This window comes from Caretta caretta, chromosome 13 (assembly GCF_965140235.1).
Source record: "Caretta caretta isolate rCarCar2 chromosome 13, rCarCar1.hap1, whole genome shotgun sequence".
NCBI classification, from domain to species: domain Eukaryota; kingdom Metazoa; phylum Chordata; order Testudines; family Cheloniidae; genus Caretta; species Caretta caretta.
The window spans coordinates 1,211,548-1,233,755 of NC_134218.1; the positions used below are offsets into that span (position 1 = coordinate 1,211,548).

Sequence of the window (22,208 nt, forward strand, 5' to 3'; positions counted from 1 at the left end):
GGAGGAGCGAGAGATTCAGGGCAGGAGGTGGATGGAGCAGGCGTCAGAAGCACACAGCTGGATCCCCTGTAGGTTTCAACCCCCGCCCCCCCGGGATGCTCCAGGGGGCTCTGCTCTGTCCCTGGGGGTGGTGTAGATGCTCAGGGTGCTGTTGTCAGAGCCACCCCAGCCAACACCTGATAACTCCATGTGGGAAAGAGGGGGTGTCCTGAGGGAAGGGGACAGAGCAGGACTGAAGGACCTCAGCTGCCCGGTAATGCCAAGTAACGATGGGCAAAGCCTGGATCGCGCTGCCCCTGTGTGCTGCCCCATTCTTCCTGCGTGGGACAAAACAGAAGAACGGCCATACTGGGTCAGACATTTGTAAGTTCAACTTTCGTGATAAAGAGATTGCACTGCAGTACTTGTATTAGGTGAATTGAAAAATACTATTTCTTTTGTTTTTTATAGTGCAAATATTTGTAATACAAATATGAAGTGAGCACTGTACCCTTTGAAAATATTTGAAAATGTAGAAAACATCCAAAAATATTTAAATAAATGATATCCACAGTATGCATCCGATGAAGTGAGCTGTAGCTCACGAAAGCTTATGCTCAAATAAATTGGTTAGTCTCTAAGGTGCCACAAGTACTCCTGTTCTTTTTGTGACTACAGACTAACACGGCTGCTACTCTGAAACCTGTTATTATGGTTTATGTGATGCAGCAGGGAGCGAGGAGTGTTGACCTGGGAATGTGGCAGGGGAGTTTCAATGGGAGACCTGAGAGCCTGTAACCTGAGCCGGGAGGGGGTGGGGGAGGTAACACCTCTGCCCGGGAATGTGAACAGAGGCTGCAGGAGGGAACCTGCTGGGGGAGGGTTAGGTTCAGTTTGGGGCTGGGTGGAGGAACGCAGGGAACCCCAGGGCTGGGGTCTAAGCTCCCTGCTCCCCCAGAAGGACTTGACTGAGGGGTCCTGGTTGTACCCACAGCTCTGTTTGTTCCTGTTGTCCAATAAACCTTCTGTTTTACTGGCTGGCTGAGAGTCTCAGTGAATCCCAGGAAGAGGGGTGCAGGGCCCTGACTCCCCCACACTCCGTGACAGTTTAACAGTGTGACTAATCATGATTGATTTTTTTTAATTGCTTGACAGCCCTAGTTTTCAGAGAACTATCCATGATGATTCCAAGATCTCTTTCTTGGTGTTAACAGCTGTTTTAGATCCATCATTTTGTATGTACAGGTGGGATGATGTTTTCCAATGTGCATTACTTTGCATTTATCAACACTGAATTTCATCTGCCACTTTCTTGCCCAGTCACCCAGTTTTGTGAGGTCCCTTTGTAGCTCTTCACAGTCAGCTTTGGGCTTAACTATCTTAAGGAATTTTGTATTGTCTGTAAGTTTTGCCATCTCACTGTTTATCCCTTTTTCCAGGTCACTTATGAATACATTGAGACACCCTGCAGCTCCCTGGAGTGACCCTCTTTACCTACCGGGACGGGAGCTGTCATTCCCCAGAGTCCAGCTCTGCCCCCCAGAAGGCGACTGGCTGAGGGCTGGGGCTGAGGGCGGCATTATTATGGGGCCGATGGGGGCGAGGGATGGACACAGCTCGGATTCCTGCTGCCAATGGCACAGGGTGGGGTTTACCTTCGCCCTGTGCGGGGCACTCTGTACGACACCGACGGCTGCAGCATCTCTCTGCTCCCGGGCAGTCCCGGTCACTGCGACATCTCTGCCCACCGTGCCCCTCGGGGGCGGCTGGGCCAGCGCCGGGTTCCTCTGCAACACAGAGTGGTTACAGGGCAGTGACGGCCCATCCAGACAAGCCCTAATGCTCCAGCTGGTATTGGGGGGGCGAGGGGAATGGGGCTGACTGGGGCTGGAGCCAGACCCCAAAGTGTCAGAATGTCCAATCTCCTTCTCCAGCCCCTGCTCCCGCTGGCCTCAGCCCCTCCCACATGTGCCCCCACCTCCCGAAGAGAGATCACACTGGGCAGGACAGGCCCCACCACAGACATGCACCAAATTGCTCTAGAGCCCCACGGCTCCCTCACACCTGAACACAAGCCCGGCTCCCTGCCCAGGCTGCCCTCTTCCTGCCCCCCTCTCCTGTTAGTGTTGGAGAGGCAATATGGAGTGGGCTGGAACCCTGGCCCCCTGGCTCGGAAGGACAAGCAGCCTTGGACCTAGGGTGGCAGAGATCAGGTAATAAATGGGGTTGGGTCAGCAGAGATTCCCATTGGTCTGTGTAACCCGGGACCCTTGAGCCCATTCCCAGCTCCTCTTACCTTCGCCCTGCGTGGGGCACTCTGTACGGCACCGATGGCTGCAGCACCTCTCTGCTCCCGGGCAGTCCCGGTCACTGCGACATCTCTGCCCACCGTGCCCCTCGGAGGCGGCTGGGCCAGATGTGGGGGTCCCTGTTACACAGAACAGCCCCATGGCAGTGAGACCCCGGCTGGGCACAGAGCCGCACCAGATATAGCCTCACACCTCCATGGGAAAGGGGGTGTCCTAAGGGAACCGGGCCAGACCAGGAATGAAGAAGGACCCCGGTGCCTGTCCCGTCCCGCTAGCTCTGTGTGCTGTTCATCACACTTAGCCCCCTCCCTGTCCAGCGTTATCCTTTCCCTTCCTTCAGCTCCGCACCCTGTTGTGACAAAGTGGGACTGTTCTTAATGTTTCCTCTGAATATTGTGGGGGTGCCTCAGTTTCCCCTAGGCAGTTCTTAAGTATCTAGGTGGTGGGGTAAGGGTGTATGATCGTTGCAGAGCCCTAGAGGGCAGGGGTGTGCAGGGGTCTGGACACAGAGAATGGCCGACACCCTGTTTCCTGGCAACTGATGGCCTGGGCCCTTCCCCCTGCAAGGTGAGAGCTAAAGGGTTGGAGAACAAAGGAATCCGGTGACCTCCTGGCCCGGAAAGGGACAAAGCCCAGAGGAGTGGGGGCTGGAGGGGGAGTCAGTTTGGGGCTGGCTGGGGACAAGGAGTGAAGTGCTGATGGGGTTGTCTGGCTCACTGCCCCGCAAAATGGACCCGGCTGAGGGGTCCTGTTCTCTGCACCTACAAGCTCTGTGTTAGACCATGTTCCTGTCGTCTAATAAACCTGTTTTACTGGCTGGCTTAGAGTCTTGTCTGATTGCGGAGTTGGGGTGCAGGACCCTCTGGCTTCCCCAGGACCCCGCCTGGGCGGACTCGCTGTGGGAAGTGCACGGAGGGGAAGAGCAGGCTGAATGCTCCGAGGTCAGACCCAGGAAGGTGGAAGTTGTGTGAGCTGTGTGTCCTGCAGACAGGCTGCTCACAGAAAAGAGACTTCCCCAGAGTCCTGCCTGGCTTTGTAGGGAGCAGTTCCAGAGCATCGCCCCGGGACTCCATGACACCTGTAATGCCAGGTAATGATGGGCAAAGCCTAGATCTCCCTGTCCCTGGGTGCTGACCCATTCTAAAATCCCTACAGCTCCCTGGAGTGACCCTCTTCACCAACCGGGAGGGGAGCTGCTCTTCCCCAGAGTCCAGCTCTGCCCCCCAGAAGGCGACTGGCTGACAGCTGGGGCTGTGGGTGGCATTATTACCAAACCGATGGGGGTGAGGGATAGGATCTAGAAATCTAAATAATAAGATGGGTGAACTAGAGTGCCACGTATTAAATGAGGCTATTGATATAATTGGCATCACAGAAACTTGGTGGAATGAGGATAATCAATGGGACACAGTAATACCAGAGTACAAAATATATCGGAAGGACAGAACAGGTCGTGTTGGTGTGGGAGTGGCACTATATGTGAAAGAAAGTGTAAAAAATCTTAAATGAACCAAACTGTACCACAGAATCTCCGTGGATAGTAATTCCATGCTCGAATAATAAGAATATAGCAGTAGGGATATATTACCGACCACCTGACCAGGATGGTGATAGTGACTGTGAAATGCTCAGGGAGCTTAGAGAAGCTATTAAAATAAAAAACTCAGTAATAATGGGGGATTTCAATTATGTATCCCCATGTTGACTGGGTACATGTCACCGCAGGACGGGATGCAGAGAGAAAGTCTCTTGACACCTTAAATGACTGCTTCTTGGAGCAGCTAGCCCTGGAACCCACAAGGGGAGAGGCAATTCTTGATTTAGTCCTAAGTGGAGCACAGGATCAGGTCGAAGAGGTGAATATAGCTGGACCGCTTGGTAATAGTGACCATAATATAATTCAATTTAACATCCCTGGGCGGGGAAAACACCACAGTGGCCCCACACTGTAGCATTTAATTTCAGAAAGGGGAACTACACAAAAATGAGGAAGTTAGTTAAACAGAAGTTAAAAGGTATGGTGCCAAAAGTCAAATTCCTGCAAGCTGCATGGAAACTTTTTAAAGACACCATAATAGAGGCTCAACTTAAATGCGTATCCCAAATTAAAAAACATAGTACGAGAACCAAAAAAGTGCCACCATGGCTAAATAACAAAGTAAGAGAAGCAGTGAGAGGCAAAAAGGTATCCTTAAAAAAGTGGAAGTTAAATCTTAGTGAGGAAAATAGAAAGGAGCATAAACTCTGGTAAGAGAAGTGTAAAAATACAATTAGGAAAGCCAAAAAAGAATTTGAAGAACAGGTAACCAAAGACTCTAACAGTAATAGCAAACAATGTTTTAAGTACACCAGAAGCAGGAAGCTGCTAAACAACCAGTGGGGCCACTGGATGATCAAGGTGCTAAAGGAGCACTCAAGGATGCTAAGGCCATTGTGGAGAAGCTAAATTAATTCTTTGCATCGGTCTTCACAGCTGAGGATGTGAGGGAGATTCCCAAACCTGAGCCATTCTTTTTGAGTGACAGATCTGAGGAACTGTCCCAGATTGAGGTGTCATTGGAGGAGGTTTTGGAACAAACTGATAAAATAAACACTAATAAGTCACCAGGACCAGATGATATTCCCCCAAGAGTTCTGAAGGAACTCAAATGTGAAATTGCAGAACTATTCACTGTGGTGTCTAACCTATCATTTAAATCAGCTTCTGTACCAAATGACTGGGGGATAGCTAAGGGCTCCAGAGGTGACCCTGGAAATTACAGGCTGGTAAGCCTGACTTCAGTGCCAGGCAAACTGGTTGAAACTACAGTAAAGAACAGAATTGTCAGACACATAGATGAACATAATTTGTTGGGGAAGAGTCAACATGGTTTTTGTGAAGGGAAATCATACCTCACCAACCTATTAACATTATTTGAGTGTGTGACTAAGTGGGACAGTTCTTAACATTTCCTCTGAATATTGTAGGGGTGGCTCAGTTTCCCCTAGCATTTCTTAAGTCTGTAGGTGGTGGGATAAGGGAGTGTAATTGTTGCAGAGCAAAGGGCCAGGGTACATAAATTGCCGACACTCTGTTTCCTGGAAACTGATGGCCTGGCCCTTCCTCCCTGCAAAGTGAGAGCCAAAGGGTTGGAGAACAAAGGAATCCGGTGACCTCCTGGCCCGGGAAAGGGACAAAGCCCAGAGGAGGAAAGGCAGGAGAGAGTTTCAGTTTGGGGTTGGCTGGGGACGAGGAGTGAAGTGCAGTTGGGGTTGTCTGGCTCACTGCCTCCCAAAATGGACCCAGCTGAGGGGTCCTGTTCTCTGTACCTACAAGCTCTGTTTTAGACCATGTTCCTGTCGTCTAATAAACCTCTGTTTTACTGTCTGGCTGAGAGTCACGTCTGACTGTGAAGTTGTGGGGCAGGACCCTCTGGCTTCCCCAGGACCCCGCCTGGGCAGACTCACTGTGGGAAGCGCACGGAGAGGCAGAGGATGCTGAATGCTCCGAGGTCCGACCCAGGAAGGTGGAAGCCGTGTGAGCTTCTTGCCCTGAAGACAGTCTGCTCCCAGAGAGGAGACCTCACCAGAGTCCTGACTGGCTGCATAGGGAGCAGTTCCAGAGCATTGCCCAGGGACTCCGTGACAGTGGGTATCAACAAGCATGTGGACAAGGGTGACCCAGTGGATATAGTGTAATTAGATTTTCAGAAGGCCTTTCACAAGGTCCCTCCTCAAAGGCTCTTGAGAAAAGTGAGCTGTCATGGATTGGTAACTGGTTAAAAGATAGGAAACAAAGCATAGGAATAAATGGTCAGCTGTCAGAATGGAGAGAGGTGAATAGTGGTGTCCCCAGGGGTCTGTAGTGGAACAAGTCCTATTTTAATATATTCATAGATTATCTGGAAAAAGAGATAAACAGTGAGGAGGCAAAGTTTGTAGACGATACAAAACTACTCAAGATAATTAAATCCCAGTCAGACTGCGAAGAGCTACAAAAGGATCTCTCAAAACTGGGTGACTGGGCAACAAAATGCCAGATGAAATTCAATGTTGATAAATGTAAAGTAATGCACATTGAAAAAATAATCCCAACTATACTTATAAAATGAAGGGGTCTAAATTAGCTGTTGCCACTCAGGAAAGAGGACTTGGAGTCATTGTGGATAGTACTCTGAAAACATCCACTCAATGTGCAGCAGCAATCAAAAAAGAGAAGAGAATGTTGGGAATCATTAAGAAAGGAATAGATAATATAAGACAAAAAATATCATGCTGCCTCTCTATAAATCCATGGTACGCCCACATCTTAAATACTGCGTGCAGATGTGGTCGCCCCATCTCAAAATTGATATATTGGAATTGGAAAAGGTCCAGAAAAGGGCAAAAGAAATGAGATGGGGTATGAAACGGCTTCCCTGTGTGGAGAGATTAATAAGACTGGGACTTTTGATCTTGGAAAAGAGACGACTAAGGGGGGATATGATAGGGGTCTATAAAATCATGACTGGTGTGGAGAAAGTAAATAAGGAAGTGTTATTTACTCCTTCTCATAATACAAGAACTAGGGGTCATAGAATCATAGAATATCAGGGTTGGAAGGGACCTCAGGAGGTCATCTAGTCCAACCCCCTGCTCAAAGCAGGACCAATCCCCAACTAAATCAACCCAGCCAGGGCTTTGTCAAGCCTGACCTTAAAAACCTCTAAGGAAGGAGATTCCACCACCTCCCTAGGTAACGCATTCCAGTGTTTCACCACCCTCCCTAGTGAAAAAGTTTTTCCTAATATCCAACCTAAATCTCCCGCACTGCAACTTGAGACCATTACTCCTTGTTCTGTCATCTGGTACCACTGAGAACAGCCTAGATCCAAATGAAATTAACAGGCAACAGATTTAAAACAAACAAAAGGAAGTTTTTTTCACACACACAAAAAACCACACAGTCATCTTGTGAAACTCCTTGCCAGAGGATGTTGTGAAGGCCAAGACCATAACTAGGTTCAAAAAAGAACTAGATAAATTCATGGAGGATAGGTCCATCAATGGTTATTAGCCAGGACGGGCAGGGACGGTGTCCCTAGCCTCTGTTTGCCAGAAGCTGGGAATGAGCCACAGGGGATGGATCATTTGGTCATTCCCTGTTCTGTTTCTTCCCTCTGGGGCACCTGGCACTGGCCACAGTCGGAAGACAGGACACTGGGCTAGATGGGCCTTTGCTCTGACCCTGTATGGCCATTGTTATGTTCTTATGATCAGCTCTGAGTTCTGTGCCAATGGCACAGGGTGGGGCTTACCTTCGCCCTGCGTGGGGCACTCTGCACGACACCGACGGCTGCAGCATCTCTCTGCTCCCGGGCAGTCCCAGTCACTGCGGCATCTCTGCCCACTGTGCCCCTCGGGGGCGGCTGGGCCAGCGCCGGGTTCCTCTGCAACACAGAGTGGTCACAGGGCAGTGACGGCCCATCCAGACAAGCCCTAACGCTCCAGCCGGTACCAGGGGTGGAGGCCCTGCCGGGAACAGGGCCAAGGGGACTGCAGGCAGATTCTGACATCTCCCAGCGCTCAGCGCAGTGTGGGGTCAGTATCAGTGGGGCTGGCAGGTGAAGGCAGCAGGAGCCGTGGCAAGTGGGGATGGGTGCGCTGGGAGACAGCTGATGTCTGGTGCTCTGCTCCGGGCTCCCCGCGGCTGCTTTCCACCACCCACTGTCATGGGGAGAACCCCTGGGCATCCCCATGGTTATCATCGTACAGCCCAGGGGCAGAGCTAGAGGGCACCATGTGGGGGTCAGCTCAGCCCCGCTGAGGTTGGGGGGAGCACTGGGACAGGGCTTGAGGCTCTGTCTCTATGACTGGCGGAGGGCGGTGTGTGGGGCAGAATGGTGCACTCAACTGGCTCTGGCTGGCATGGGGCCCTCGAGCCATCGGCCCCTGGGAGGGAGTGACGGGGTGGGCAGCGGGTGCCCCTGGAGCAGCCCACGTGGGCAGGTGCCGTCTCACCTGCCGTGGGGGAGGGCGATGCACAGACGTAGCTGGAGCCCCTCCTGCAGCACCTGTCTCTCTTGTGGCAGTCGCTGTCCTGCCAGCACAGCGTCAGGGGCGGCCCCTCGTCTCTGATTTTAAATGCTGGGCAAAGCCCCGGTTTCTCTGGAACACAGGCCAGGCGCGTGGCAGTGAGGCCCTGCCCAGTCACAGAGCTGCCCCAGCCAAGTCCCAGCGACTCCATGCGGGAATGGGGCGGCAGGCAGGGGGCTCCTTGGGGAAATGGGCCAGGCCCGGCCTGAAGGGCGGCCCAGAACCAGTCCCCTGGCCTGCTGCCTCGGCACCTTCCCTGGCCTCTCCTTGCCCTTTGCTCTCTGAGGTCGCCCCCTCTCTGCCCTGTGACCCCATCTGGCTGGGGCCCTGGCACGTCCAGTCCTCTTCCCCCAGACCCCTCCCTGCCCCAAGCCCTGCCCTCAGCTGCCCGTTCCCTCTCTGCCTCAGCTCACGTGCCCTCTGTCCTGCCAGCGCTCCCGCCCCATGTGGCCTCACTCTTTGCTCCCTCATGGCCCTCAGTCCCCAGCTCTCTGGGCCCATGTCCTCTGCCCCCTGGCCCCCAGTGCTCTGTGCCCCACGTCCCCATTCCCAGACCCCTGGGACTGAGCTCCCTGCCAATCAGGAGATAGTCAGATCTCCTGGGGCTTGGGGGAGTCAGGATCATTCAGGGCGTGTTTCCGGGGTGGGGACCTGGCCCTGGAAGGTATGTCTACACTGCACCAGAGAGCGAGCCGCCCAGGCCGTCTCCCCAGACTTGTGGGGGCAGGGCTTGCGCTAGTGCATGAAACATAACTGTGTAGACGCTGTGGCTCCGGCTCTCGAGCTGGGGTGGGGCAGGGGACAAGGCCAGGGCAACGTCTCCACCGCTATTTTTAGCACGCTGGCTGAAGCCCTGCTGTTCCAGGTCTGTGCCGTGTAGACATATCCTCAGGGAGTGGCCCCGATTCTCCCACAGCCTCAGACACACGTCCTGCAGGGGGAACATCCCCAGTGCTCACGGGCCTGGCGTGGTAATAGCTGTTTCTTACCGTGCTTCGGTCTCAGGCAGGCAGAGCCACAGCTGAGACGGCAGCATTTCTCCTGGCCCGGGCAATCGTTGTCTTTGGTACATCGAAAGAAGCATGGGCTGAGGCTGTCCGCTGGCGCTTGGGCTGGGCAGACGCCGGGTTTCACTGCAACACACAGAGCAGACGTGGCAGGGATACCCCCACTCACAGTGCAGGGCTCCTCGGGCAGCCAGCCAAGGCTGTGGGCCCCAAGGAGCCCCACGTGGCTGGGCAGGGGTGTACGGCCGTGCTGGCTGCACTTCCACTTGGAGCGTGCACAAGCCTGGATGTTGAACCTCCTTCTCGTCTTGTGCAAGAGCCGTTTCACGGCACAGGCCCCATTATCCAGGCAATTTGTGACTCAGCTTCGAGGGCTTGGCTCTGTCAGATCCCTGAGGACCCCCACGGACACTGAAGGGTGGGGTGGGGGGCAGGGGAAGCTGATGCTGCACCGAAGCAATTGAGCAGAAACTAGCTCAGCAGTAGGACTGCCAGCACTCGGGACCCCTCCAGGAATGAATGGCCTCAGAACAGACCAGGCCCTGGTGTGTCAGGGCAACGTTCATGGTCGCCCCAGGGGAACCTCCCATCGCCCTCTTGGCTAGGACAGAACTCCCGCATTTAGCAAACTGAACTTAGTACGAGATTCTATCGAGCAATGGGGGAGAACAATAAACCGCCCAGGGCGGGGTGGGGGGACGTGCCCCGAGCTGCTGGGACAGCGTGTTATGGGTGGCTGCACAGTGGGGTCTAGTGTTGCGATCCTCACCCTCCGGGATGAGAGCCACGGCCACGCAGGCCAGGCCACAGCCGTTGCTGCAGCACTTCTGGGCGCCCGGGCAGTCGCTGTCGGAACGGCATCTCTCATCACAGGCACCGACGGCTCCTCCTGGTAACGCCGGGCAGACTCCAGGCCTCACTGCGATAGACAGCCATGGGGCATCAGACCCTGGGCCGCAGCCCCGGGTGGGGTAAGGGCGTCCTGGCAGGAAATGGGCCAACCTGGCCCTGGCCTTCTGTCTGGGCCTAGCCCAACCCCTGTCCCTGCTTGGTCTTGGCCTCTCGCATGTCCACCTGTCTCCTGGGACAGGGAGCACTTTGGGAAGGAGAGTGAGTCCCAAGCACAATAAATCCAGCAACCTGTCCTGCCCCCGCCCATAAACAGCTCCCCCCTCCCCCTTGCACTCAGCACAGTCCCGTGGCCCCTGCTCCCTAGGCCGGGCGCTGACCCCCCTGGAGGCTGGGAGACCCGTGTGGCCCTCCCCACCGTGCCGGCCGCCCCAGGAGAGTGCTCAGCGAGAGTCCGGCCGGCGCTCGGGGGTGCACGTGCAGCCAGGGGTGCATGCGTCGAGGGGACCCCTGGGAGCCCTGGCTCCCCTCACAGCAGCAAGCGGCTCCCACCTTCTGGGGTCACTGAGCGGCACTCGGAGCCGCAGCTGTTCCTGCAGCACTTCTGGGCGCCTGGGCAGTCGTCGTCACGGCGGCATCTCTTCTCGCAGGCCCTGGCCGGTCCCTGCTCTACGGCCGGGCACTCGCCAGGCTTCTCTGGGGCACAGAACAGTCACGCGGGCGGCGGTGAGATGCCCACTCGCAGGCAGAGCCTCCCAGCTCCATGGGAGCGTGAGCCAGGGCCCATCTCCCCCCGGCCCTGCTCTCTCCCTCCTCTTCATCCCCCTGCCCCGGGCTCTTGGCCTCACCTGGGGCAAAGGGCCCCTCCGCTTCCCGCCTCCCGGGGCCTGAGCCCTCTCTCCCACCAGGACCCTCTGACTCCAGTGCCGGGGTGTCCCTGGTGTCCTGGGGCAGGGGATCCGGGCCCCCTCGGCAGAGCCGGCTGCAGGGAAACCTTCTCCCTCACCGTGGCCTGCGCAGGCCTGGACACACTCGGCTTCTGTCCTAAAGTTGTTGGCGTTTCCCCGGCAGCCGTGGTACAAGAACGGCTCACACCTCTGGGCGGTGGCGTTGTAGAAGTACCGGAAGGAGTAGACGTCACAGAGACCCGCTTGGGCTGGCAGCTGGCAAATGTCTGAGGGTACAGAACCGACCCTTCGTGGGGCAGCCCGCGAGGGCAGGAGCCTCTAGGGCGCGACAGTGGGGCTGCCCACTTTCTACTCCCACTAGGGTGACCAGACCGCAAGTGTGGAAAATCGGGACGGGTGGGGGGTAATAGGCACCTATATAAGACAAACCCCAAATATTGGGACTGTCCCTATAAAATCAGCACATCTGGTCACCCCAACTCCCACAAAACCGAACACCCTTGCCCTGCCCCCTGCCCATGCCCCGCCTGCAAGGCCCCACCCCTTCTCTGAGGCCACGCCCCTGCTCACTCCATCCCCCCTCCCTCTGTCGCTTGCTCTCCCCACCCTCACTCACTGGCTCATTTTCACTGGGCTGGCTCAGGGGGGTGGGGTGCGGGGGGTGGGGTGAGGGCTCCAGCTGGGGCTGCAGGCTCTGGGGTGGGGCCAGGGATGCGGGATTTGGGGTCCAGGAGGGGGCTGAGGGGTTCAGAGTGTGGGAGGAGGATCAGGGCTGGGGCAGGGGTTTGGGGCATGGGAAGGTTGCGGGGTGCAGGTTCGGGGAGACGCTTACCTCAGACAGCTCCTGGAAGCAGCAGCATGTCCCCGCTCTGGCTCCTAAGCAGAGGCATGGCCAGGTACAGACACCACCCCCGCAGCTCCCATTGGCTGTGGTTCCTGGCCAACGGGAGCTGTGGAACTGGTGTTTGGGGTGGGGGGCAGTATGCAGAGCCCCCTGACTGCCCCTATGCATAGGAACTGGAGGGGGGACATGCCGCTGGTTCTGGGAGCTGCCCGGACCCATGGCAGCCAGGGAGCCTGCCATAGCCCTGCTGCACTGCCGACTGGACTTTTAACGGCCCGGGCAGCAGTGCTGACCAGAGCCGCCAGGGTCTCTTTTCGACCAGGCGTTCCGGTCGAAAACCAAACACCTGGCAACCCTATGCTACAGGAAGTCGGAGCATTCCACAGACCGAGAACAAGAGCCCTTCTAGAGGCACCTCGAACGCCTCAGTAGGGTTTAACGGTGCCTGGGGGAGAGTGTCCCTGCTCCAGGGCTGCTGCCAGACACTGGCAGGGCACACAACTCCAGCACAGGGCCTGCCGGGCTGTCATTTCTGGGCGGCTTCCCATGCGGTGGAGAGAGACGGGGCAAACTGCTAAAGCTCTCACTCCCCTGAGCCCGAAGGGCTGAGCCTCTGCCCCCTTGCCTCTCCTCTCTGGGTGGGACCCCGGGGGATGGGATCCCCTGCAGCTTCTCCTCATGGACTCAGCTGCGGGGCCTTTCCTTCATGCCTCGCAGCGGGTGTGAGAGGCGCTAGGGTGGGGGCCCCCAGCCCAGAGCTCTAAGAACCTTGAGGCTGGTGCCTCCTCGGATGGGCCCCCCCAGCCCTCAGCCCCCTGCCCCGTTTGTGCCGCAGAAGCCAGGTGTTAAACATGAGCCTGGCACCGGGGAATGTCTGAGCGGGGCTGCCTGCTTTGGGGGCTACGGCACTGGGGAATGTCTGAGCGGGGCTGCCTGCCTTGGGGGCTACGGCACCGGGGAATGTCTGAGCGGGGCAGCCTGCCTTGGGGGCTACGGCACCGGGAAATGTCTGAGTGGGGCTGCCTGCTTTGGGGGCTACGGCACCGGGAAATGTCTGAGCGGGGCAGCCTGCGTTGGGGGCTACGGCACCGGGGAATGTCTGAGCGGGGCTGCCTGCCTTGGGGGCTACGGCACCGGGGAATGTCTGAGCGGGGCAGCCTGCCTTGGGGGCTACGGCACCGGGAAATGTCTGAGTGGGGCTGCCTGCTTTGGGGGCTACGGCACCGGGAAATGTCTGAGCGGGGCAGCCTGCGTTGGGGGCTACGGCACCGGGGAATGTCTGAGCGGGGCTGCCTGCCTTGGGGGCTACGGCACCGGGGAATGTCTGAGCGGGGCTGCCTGCCTTGGGGGCTACGGCACCGGGGAATGTCTGAGCGGGGCTGCGTAGCCTTGGGGGCTACGGCACCGGGGAATGTCTGAGTGGGGCTGCCTGCCTTGGGGGCTTTACGGCACTGGGGAATGTCTGAGCGGGGCTGCCTGCCTTGGGGGCTACGGCACCGGGGAATGTCTGAGCGGGACTGCCTGCCTTGGGGGCTACGGCACCGGGGAATGTCTGAGCGGGGCTGCCTGCCTTGGGGGCTACGGCACCGGGGAATGTCTGAGTGGGGCTGCCTGCCTTGGGGGCTACGGCACCGGGGAATGTCTGAGCGGGGCTGCCTGCCTTAGGGGCTACGGCACCGGGGAATGTCTGAGCGGGGCTGCCTGCCTTGGGGGCTACGGCACCGGGAAATGTCTGAGCGGGGCTGCCTGCCTTGGGGGCTACGGCATCAGGGAATGTCTGAGCGGGGCTGCCTGCCTTGGGGGCTTTACGGCACCAGGGAATGTCTGAGCGGGGCTGCGTGCCTTGGGGGCTAAGCATCTACAGCATCCCGCCCCAGGGGAGGGGTTGGGGTTTGACCGGGCACCTGTCCTCCCTGCTGGGCCTATCGCCTGCCCTCCTTCCTCAGACCCCAAACCCGCGAGTCGCTGTCCCGCGGCCTTGCTCCTTTCCCAGGTGTTCTCCTAAGTCCCGCCCCAAAGTAGCAAAGTGGGGGGGTCTGTGGCAGCCGCAATCCCCTGGCCGGGGCCGCTGGGTTGCCTCCTGCTGTGGGCTGCGGGCTCTGCAGCCTGGGGCAGGGCAGCACGGGGGGCCCTGCAGCCTTGGCGTCGTCCTGGGGTCCTGTTTCCTGCCCCCCTCTGCTCGGCCCGTCTTCCCCACGGACTCCTCCTGTCTCCCCCCTCGCTAGCCCCGCCTGCCCCCCCAGACACTGCCCCCCTCCACTCTCAGCTGCTGTCCTTAGCACCTGCCACCTCTTGGCCCCCGGCTGAGCTCCTGGTGGACAGAGCGTCCCGCCTCCGCTGAGACACTGAGCCCCTGGGGAAGCCAGGGTCCCTCAGGGCAAGTCTGGGGTGGGGTCCTGACAGGGTCTGTGCGGGGCTGCCAGGACACTCACCCTGCCCTGGCTCCAGGCAGGCCGCACCGCAGCTCAGGGCGCAGCACTTCTCACTTCCCAGGCAGTCCTCGTCCGCCGAGCAGCGGAAGAAACAGGGATCGAGGACGCCCGCTGGGGCCTCAGCTGGGCAGACGCCGGGTTTCTCTGGAACACGAGGGGTCACAGGGCAGAGATGAGAGATGAGGGGTGGGCAGATGGAAGAGGAAAGAGAACTACGTGGGGGGGAGGGATAGCTCAGTGGTTTGAGCATTGGCCTGCTAAACCCAGGGTTGTGAGTTCAATCCTTGAGGGGGCCATTTAGGGATCTGGGGCAAAAATTGGGGATTGGTCCTGATTCAAGCAGGGGGTTGGACTAGATGACCTCCTGAGGTCCCTTCCAACCCTGATATTCTATGATTCTATACATGCCCTCATCCCCACCCTGGCTGCCCCCTGTCTTCACCCCTCTGCCCTGGCTGCCCCCTGCCTTCACCCCCCTGCCCTGGGTGCTCTCAGCACCCTGCCTTAACCCTGCTGCCCAAGCTCCTCTCTCCCCAATTTTGCCCAGCGCTCGTTCTCCCTGCCTTCCCTCTATCCTAATCCACACCCACTTTGTGCCACCCTCAACCAATTCGCTGCCAAAGGCTGAGGCAGTGTCACCGGGCAATGCCCTTTGCCCACCAGGGATTGCAGCCTGGGCAGGGCGTTAATTGCAGGCTCTTCCCCGGGTCTTTAGGGGCACCTCGGGGATAAAAAGTCTGCTCTCAGTAGCCGTGCCCAAAGGCAGGGGCGTTGGAGGGCAGGATGCGAAGCGGGATGAGCCCAGTGCTGATGGGGAGAGAGGCGATTTGTGGGGATTTGTTTGGGCCCGGGCGCAGCTGCCATTGGCCCTGGTGCCCGCTGTGAATCGGGGGGGAGGGTTGCCCCAGTAACTCTGTGCCTAGCCCGCGTGCCGAGAGCACGCGTGGTGCTGCCCGCCGTCTCTGGTACCTTCCTCCGGCTCCACGCAGCGGAACCTACACCGGTTATAGCAACACTTCTGCCGCCCCTGGCAGTCGGTGTCATTGCGGCACAGAGGGGGCTCTGTGTAGAGACACCTGATGAGGTTGGGTGGGCAGGTTCCACGTTTCTGTGGTGTCCAAGGCTTCCCTGCAACAGAAATGAGGCCCTAGGAACAACCGCCCGTGGGCAGCAGAAACCCCACCCTCTAGTGGCAATAACACCATGGCAATACGTGGCGCTCCACTCGCCCCATGCACCATCGCTGGGAAACAGGCAGTGGCCTCGTTTCCCCGGTGGAGACACTGAGGCACTTTCCTGCAGAAAGAGGCACATGCAAATAACCAGCTACGTGCACAACCAAGGATCTGCACCCGGCACTGCTGCACGCGATCCTGGCACTCGCGGGCACCGAGCAGGCAGGCTAGTGTGCATCCATCTCTGCGCACTCGACTGCACACACCAGCTCCTGCAAATGCACAGCCCAAGCTGAGGGTCCAAGTGAGCCCGGAAGTGAATGCCGGGCTCCTAATGCAGCGTCCCGCTCTCCCCAGCGCATGACGGTTGCCTTGGCTAATTGCTGCCTGCTTACAGTGACACCTCACACAGCAGGAGAGAGCTTTTAGAACTAGGCTAAATAAATAAGCCTGGGCCTTTGTTCCCAGCGAGTTCAGAACACCCCTGCAATTGGCGCAGGTAACTGCTGGGCTAACAAAGCTGCCACTGGGGGCTGCAGCGCAGAGGCATGGTTACCAACAGCCTGTAAATCTCAGGTTGCCCTCTGCCCGTTACTAGGGTTGCCAATTTTGGTTGGACGTATTCCTGGAGGTTTCATCACAGGACATAATCTTTAGTCAAAGATCAATTTTTAATTCCTGGAGCCTCCAGGACAATCCCGGAGGGTTGGGAACCCTGCCCGTTACTGACGGGCGGTTGTGGCTGCACCCAGCACTGGCTGCAGTCCCAGTCACTGCGGCACCGCCCCTCCCAGCCATGGAAGGGCCCAGCTTCACTGCAGAAGGGCAGGGATGTCCCTGTCTGTGGGGGACCAACAAGCCCTAGTGACTCTCTAGGGGGCGGGGGGATCTGGTGAAAAATGGGCCAGCCTAGGACCAGTCCCCCCACCCCCCTGTGCACTCAGAGTCTTCACCTGTAGCACTGCTTCCCTCTTGAGTCTGTTTGGTCCAGTCCCAGCCCTCTCCGGACTGGGCGGGCGGCAGGGCGGTGCTGAGGGCACCTGCTTGTGGAGGGACACAGTCAAGGCCACAGCCGGTAAAGCAGCATTTCTGTTCCCTAGGGCAGCTCCTGTCGCTTGCACACTTGTTGTTGCAAGGAGCAAATGGCTGCAGTACTTTCCTCTTGGGGCAAACGCCCGGGGAGGCTGGAAAAGAGTCAGAGTCCAGTGTGACCGCGTCGGTGAACGGGCAGGGCCTTCCCCACCCTGGCCTGAGAAGCATCTGGGGGTTGTCGGCTCCCAGGGGGCAAAGCCCCGGCCAGGCCGGCTCAGGTGCAGAATGGTGTGACCGTGTGGGAGATGCTTGGCTCCTAGAAGCTGCTGGTGTGGAGGCTTGTTCCTTGTTTGCCTGGCTGGGGAGCTGCAGGATTTTGGACCCAGATAAGGGCTGGGGTCATACTGACCCATCTCTCCTGCATGGCAGTGCTCAGCGGATTGCAAAAGCCTCAGTTAGTCACTATCAGCCCAGCCCAAGGTCCTCCCCCACTGGGCATTTTGCCTGGCTCAGCCCTACAGGGGCAGCTCCTTGGGTTCCACGGCCCAAAGCCCAGCTCCAGCAAAGCACTTGGCACCAGCTTCACTTCACCCCGGGGAGCTCCACGGAAGGCAACGGGGCTGCTCGGGACTGGCGTTCTGCCTGGGGGAAAGCAGCTCGCGGGGCTGGGCTCTCTGCCTGTAGGGGGAGGGGGCCCGGCTGGCTGAGTCCCAGCGGCTGTGGAGGCCTTGCCGCGGGCAGTGGCATTTATCTACCCAGCGCTAATTCTGCGGTGGAGGCGGGGGGTGGGATTTCCTCCCATGGGCGCAGGCCTTCCTGGCCCACAGGGCTGCTGCAGTGATCAGGGGTATATGCAGGGCTGTTCCCTCCCCCCCACATTCCCATCTGTGCTCACTGGAGATGGGAGAAGAATATACTGAAGAGGCCTCAAATGCATGGAGAGTCTGGATTGCATTGCCTCCGTTTGCGAGCAGCAGCCTTTTAAGGACGAAGCCGCTCACTTGTGCCATGCGCTATTCTGTGAAAAGGCTTTTCTCACTCCTCCCTGCAGTGGAGCCATGGGGCTTGTTAGCTGCCGGGAGCCTGTGGACACTGTCTGTCAGCGCAGGTTCGCTGCGGGACAAGGGGCGGGGGAGCCATTTCCAGAGAGTTCAGGTACACGGCTGCAAGGCCAGGTCATGTCACAGTGACCATGTTTGAACATGCAAATTGGGCCCGTGTGTTGGCAAATGTGCCTGATTTGCCACGTGAGTGGACAGCTGCTGTGACTGAATGCACGAACGCGGCACACAACTGTGCGTGCGAAATGTCCATGTTATCATGGCCTCACTGGTTTGGAAAGCCAGCCTGCTGTACCAGGCTGATGCAGCCCCTTGAGCTACTTCGCAGTGTTTCACCTGGCTCAGCTTTGGTGCATTTTCTGTGGCAGCCGATGGTGCAGCACTTCTCGTCCATGGAGCACTGCGTGTCATCGGAGCAGCTCACAAGACAGATGGTGACCAGGCCTGCGTCTGGCTTGGGGCAATACCCCGGGTGCACTGGGAAAGAAGGAAAAAGAACAGGGGATTTGTCAAGCCATGTGTACTTACGGCTCAGTTCTGGGGTGTGGATCGCTCGGTCAAATAGGCAAAGGCCTGGCAGGTACATGGCAATGCAATGCCCTTCTGTGTGGCTATCAGCTATGGAATTGCCCATCTCCCTATAGCTCCTGTCACTGCTGCTAAGGAAGAGTTCCTGGTGTCTGTGATATGTTCTAACGTGCATGGTGATGTTGCGAATACACACAACGGAGCGCAGCGGCTCCCAAGGGCGGGAAGGAGAGAGCCTGAAGTCCAGGGAAGCTGCGGCCTGTATCAGAAGAGATGCCGTTTCCAGACAGTACTGCCCGTGGATTGGACGGGTTCCCCCACTCTCCTTCCTGCAGGGTGTGCTGACACCGATGCTGCAGAAGCAGGAGTCTGCCCCTTGGCCAGCACAGCTTGGACACGTCTCCCTTTGCCTCCCCTGCAGAGCCCGGGGAGGGAGCTGGGGATTGTGAGCCAGGAGCTGAGGCGAGGAGTGCATTGCATCACAGGCTGCGGGTTATTGTGACCCAACGGCCAGAGCCAAAACACCGCACGTCACTTTTCAGCTGGCAGGACACAATGTCAGGCTCCCCCCTGCCACGTGGCAGGAGCTGCTGTAGCCTGGGGGCTCTGGCGGAGCCCTGATGAGGGCATCGCAGGGTGGGCCTGGCCCTGGCTGATTGTGGGCAGCCATTTCTCCGAGAGCCCTGAGGATCTGTTCCCAGCGCCCTGGTGCAGAGCTCATGGCCTCGCTCCCCACGGAGCACCCTGTAGTACAGCTCAGTGGTGCCTGAGCCGGGCCCCGCAGGGAACGTGTCCTTTGAACTGGCTGTGGGACCCAGAGCTCCCCCGAGACCCGTCAGGATGGGGCACCTGCCCAGCTAACGCCAGGGGAGAAAGGCCTCTCAGCTTGGCAAAGTGAGCTCTTCAGAGCCGTTCCTGGGCGACGGGGCCGGAGACTGGGGAGCCGGGAGAACAGCTTCAGATTTCAGTCCTCCGGAGCTGCTTTTCTTTTTGCTGATTCCTAACTAACAAAGACGAGTCTCCCCAGCCCCTGCTCTGAGGCTGTCTCTGGCACTCCCCAGCGTCTGACGCTCCAGAGAAAGGCAAACATCTGCAATGTATCTGACCAGCTGAGCAGGGCTGTATGTGGGGGACGAGCAATTTCTTCCTGACCCCTGCAGCAGTCGGCATATGCCCTGAAGCCTGAGAGCTGATCACCCTAATCTTAACGCATGGTAGTGCCATCCAGCCCTCTGAGCTCCAGTGGCAGGGAATTCCACCGGCCGCTACATCTCTGTGCAGAGACCCCCTCGTGGTGGTGCTGGCTGAGCTGCCTTCGTCTCGTCAGACCCACCCCCACCTTCTGCTTTATTATGGGACAGGACTGAAGAGCCTCCCCTGCCTGCCCATAGGGGGATCGGCCGGTACCTGAATCCGGGAGGACGCAGACTCTCCTGTCCCCTTCGCTGCAGCACTTCTCGCTCCCTGGGCAGGACTCATCCGAGAGACAGTAGGCCTGGGGGGGTCGTGCGGGCCCCTTCATTTCGGCCGGACACTCACCGTCCTTGGCTGTGGCTGTGCAGGAGACAAGAGCCCAGATCACTTGGAGGAGACAGTTGAACCGCCCTCCTGGGAGGGGAGCAGCTGTCCTTGCTGTGCTCTCCCCACCCCAACCCCGGGAATGCAGGGTCCCGGCCTGACCCTTGAGGCCAAGCGTTCAGCACCTTAGGACTGAAGCTGGTGGCTCTTGCTGGAGAGGCTCTGTCATTACCGCAGAGAAGGGAGGCACAGGAAGGAAGCTGCAGGGAGTTGCTGCAAGGTTTAGGCGGGTAAATATTTATTAACTGTTCTAAAGCCTCCTCGCCACGTCCACGCCCTCAGCCCATTAACCCAGCCCACCCCGGGCCTGCACAGCGGGGAGCTGCAGTGGAGCAGGACGCGGTTCTCCTGCAGTTGTGTGACTGGGCTGCTGGGCGCCCGTTGCTCCTCCTGGGGCGATTCGCCCTTCGAAGGCAAACAGCCTGTGGTAACAGGCCAGCGTTGTCTCTCCCAGGCCGCAGGCGGTCGAGCGGAGCTGTTCAGAGTTCACCCTAATGTCCTGTGGGCCCCCCTGGGGTTTCGCCAGGGAAGAACCTGCTGCCTGGCCAATGTCTGATGCGCACGGGAGACGGAAGGGCCTGATCCTGCTCCCCGACATCAGTGGCAGCAGGACCCAGCCCCTCAGCCACTGCGCTGCCTCTGACTCTCGCGCTGTGCTACCTTCGGGCTCGTGCTGGGTGAACGATGGAGCTTTGGATTCAGTGGCCAAGACACACACACAGACTGTCGTTTCAGGTGGAGCAAAACCTTCGGTTTCCAGCTGGTTTTACCTTTACTTTTGTTCGTAGCTACATTTGAAACAAAATGGCTCAACTTTGTGTCCTCAGCAAATTTCATTAGCTCACTCCTACTTCCTGTGCCAAGGTCACCAATCAAAACAGCCAATAAGAGTGGTCCCAAGACTGATCCGAGAGGAACACCACCAGGAACCTCCCTCCAGCCCGGCCCTCCCCCTTCCAGCACAACCCGTGGCCATCTCCCCTTTCGTCAGCTCCTTGCCCACGCCAGTTCTGTGCTAATCCCGTCTTCTCCAGTTAACTAGGAATTTCCCACCTGCATCGTTTACTGACGTCCAGCTAGATTAGATCTTCCACATTTCCCTCCTCTAGAGAATCAGGTCTCTTATCAAAGAAAGACACCAGGTTAGTCAGGCACGATCTGCCGTTGGTAAACCCGTGGTGCATTTTATCTCATTTACCTCCACGTCTTTATTCTTTCCTTCACAATGTGTTCTAAACCCTTGTGTTCTGCAGAGGTCAGGCTAAAGGGGCTGTATTTGTGAGGATCACTTTCTTCCCCTTTCTTAAATACAGCCAATATCTTCGCGATTCTCCAGGCACACGGACAGCTGTTTTGTTGTTCCTGCACCGGTTACAGATCAGAGCTTTGCAGCCACCTTTAGTCATTTCACTTTGGTGACATTAGCACGGCTGAGTGCGAAATCCACATTACCGCTGCTGTTTAGTCAGGTCTTTCCCTCTGAAACCCGGAAGAGCCTCTTCCCTGGTGCAGCTCAGCTGGGGAAGCCAGGCTGGCAGCTGGAGCATGGACAGACCTCCCATGTTTACAGCATTGTGCTGTTCCCTGCTCTGAGCAGGGGGTGAAGCCAGGCGGCAAAAATGTCTGTGCCTCTTAAAAACCGGCCTTACCAGGTTGAGCTGGTGCCATGCCACCCAGACCTGACATCAGCTGTCAGCACAGCCAGTCCTGGGGGTGGGGAGGCTTGGGGCTGAGGTTTTCAAACCCTGGCCTCGCTGTTCCACCTGCAACTTAATGGATGTAAATACCTGTGGGCACTTGCATAGCCTAATGGCCGTGCACCGGGGCTGCGTACTGTACATGCTCCGAGTATGCTCGTGCAGATCTTATAGCATGCATGGCCCGGTCCCTGGGCAAGGGCCCAGCTGGAAAGCAGCCCTATAGGCAGGGTGGATTTCCATGGGCAGCATGTGGCTGTTCCTCCTCTGAGCCCACATCAGCGCCACGCAGGGCTATGGCCATGGAGCTCTTCATTAGCCAGCCATCGACAGCCAAGCTGGTGCTGGGCTCTAGATCCCCCACATCCACCCCAGCTGCCCTGGGCCAGAGGAACAGGGCAAACCACTCACCACTTTTCTCCTTCTTCCATGTGGCGTTCCCCAGGGCCAGGAGCCCCAGGAGAAGGAAGATGGTACCTGACTTCATGGTGCTGTCAGGGGCTATCTCTGAGCACCCAGGGCTGAGCTAGGTGGGGATTTAAACCCTGCATGGGTGGGGCAGGGCCAGCAGGGGGAAGGGCTGGCTCCCACATGGTGACCTGTAGCATCCTGCCAGAGGCCAGCTTCCAGCCAGTGCCAAGCCTGGGAGCAGCACAAACACAGGACGGGGAGTTCGCAGAATCCCGTGCTGGATTCCCTGCCAGATTGTGTCAACAGGCTTATCGGCCGGCGAGCCGCGGGGTGCATGTCAGCAT

General features: G+C 57.9%; 1 protein-coding gene across 7 annotated transcripts in view; it reads right to left on the reverse strand.

Annotated features, from left to right (window-relative positions):
- LOC125622006 (uncharacterized) overlaps positions 1–21,669 on the reverse strand; it is a 35,677-nt gene extending 14,008 nt beyond the window's left edge. For 2 of the 7 annotated variants that reach the window (XM_048819539.2, XM_075118610.1), the window contains exons 1-13: positions 19,586–20,944; positions 17,987–18,127; positions 16,511–16,741; positions 15,352–15,510; positions 14,383–14,526; positions 11,205–11,372; positions 10,751–10,894; positions 10,119–10,268; positions 9,332–9,475; positions 8,268–8,414; positions 7,565–7,696; positions 2,276–2,407; positions 1,635–1,766 (exon numbers count right to left, since the gene is read on the reverse strand). In XM_048819539.2, the coding sequence (XP_048675496.2) occupies positions 1,635–1,766; positions 2,276–2,407; positions 7,565–7,696; positions 8,268–8,414; positions 9,332–9,475; positions 10,119–10,268; positions 10,751–10,894; positions 11,205–11,372; positions 14,383–14,526; positions 15,352–15,510; positions 16,511–16,741; positions 17,987–18,127; positions 19,586–19,700 (1,939 nt within the window). In that variant the 5' untranslated portion in view covers positions 19,701–20,944. The other 5 variants (XM_075118612.1, XM_075118611.1, XM_048819537.2 and 2 more) reach the window with 5 other exon arrangements.
- Between the last annotated feature and the right edge of the window lie 539 nt (positions 21,670–22,208).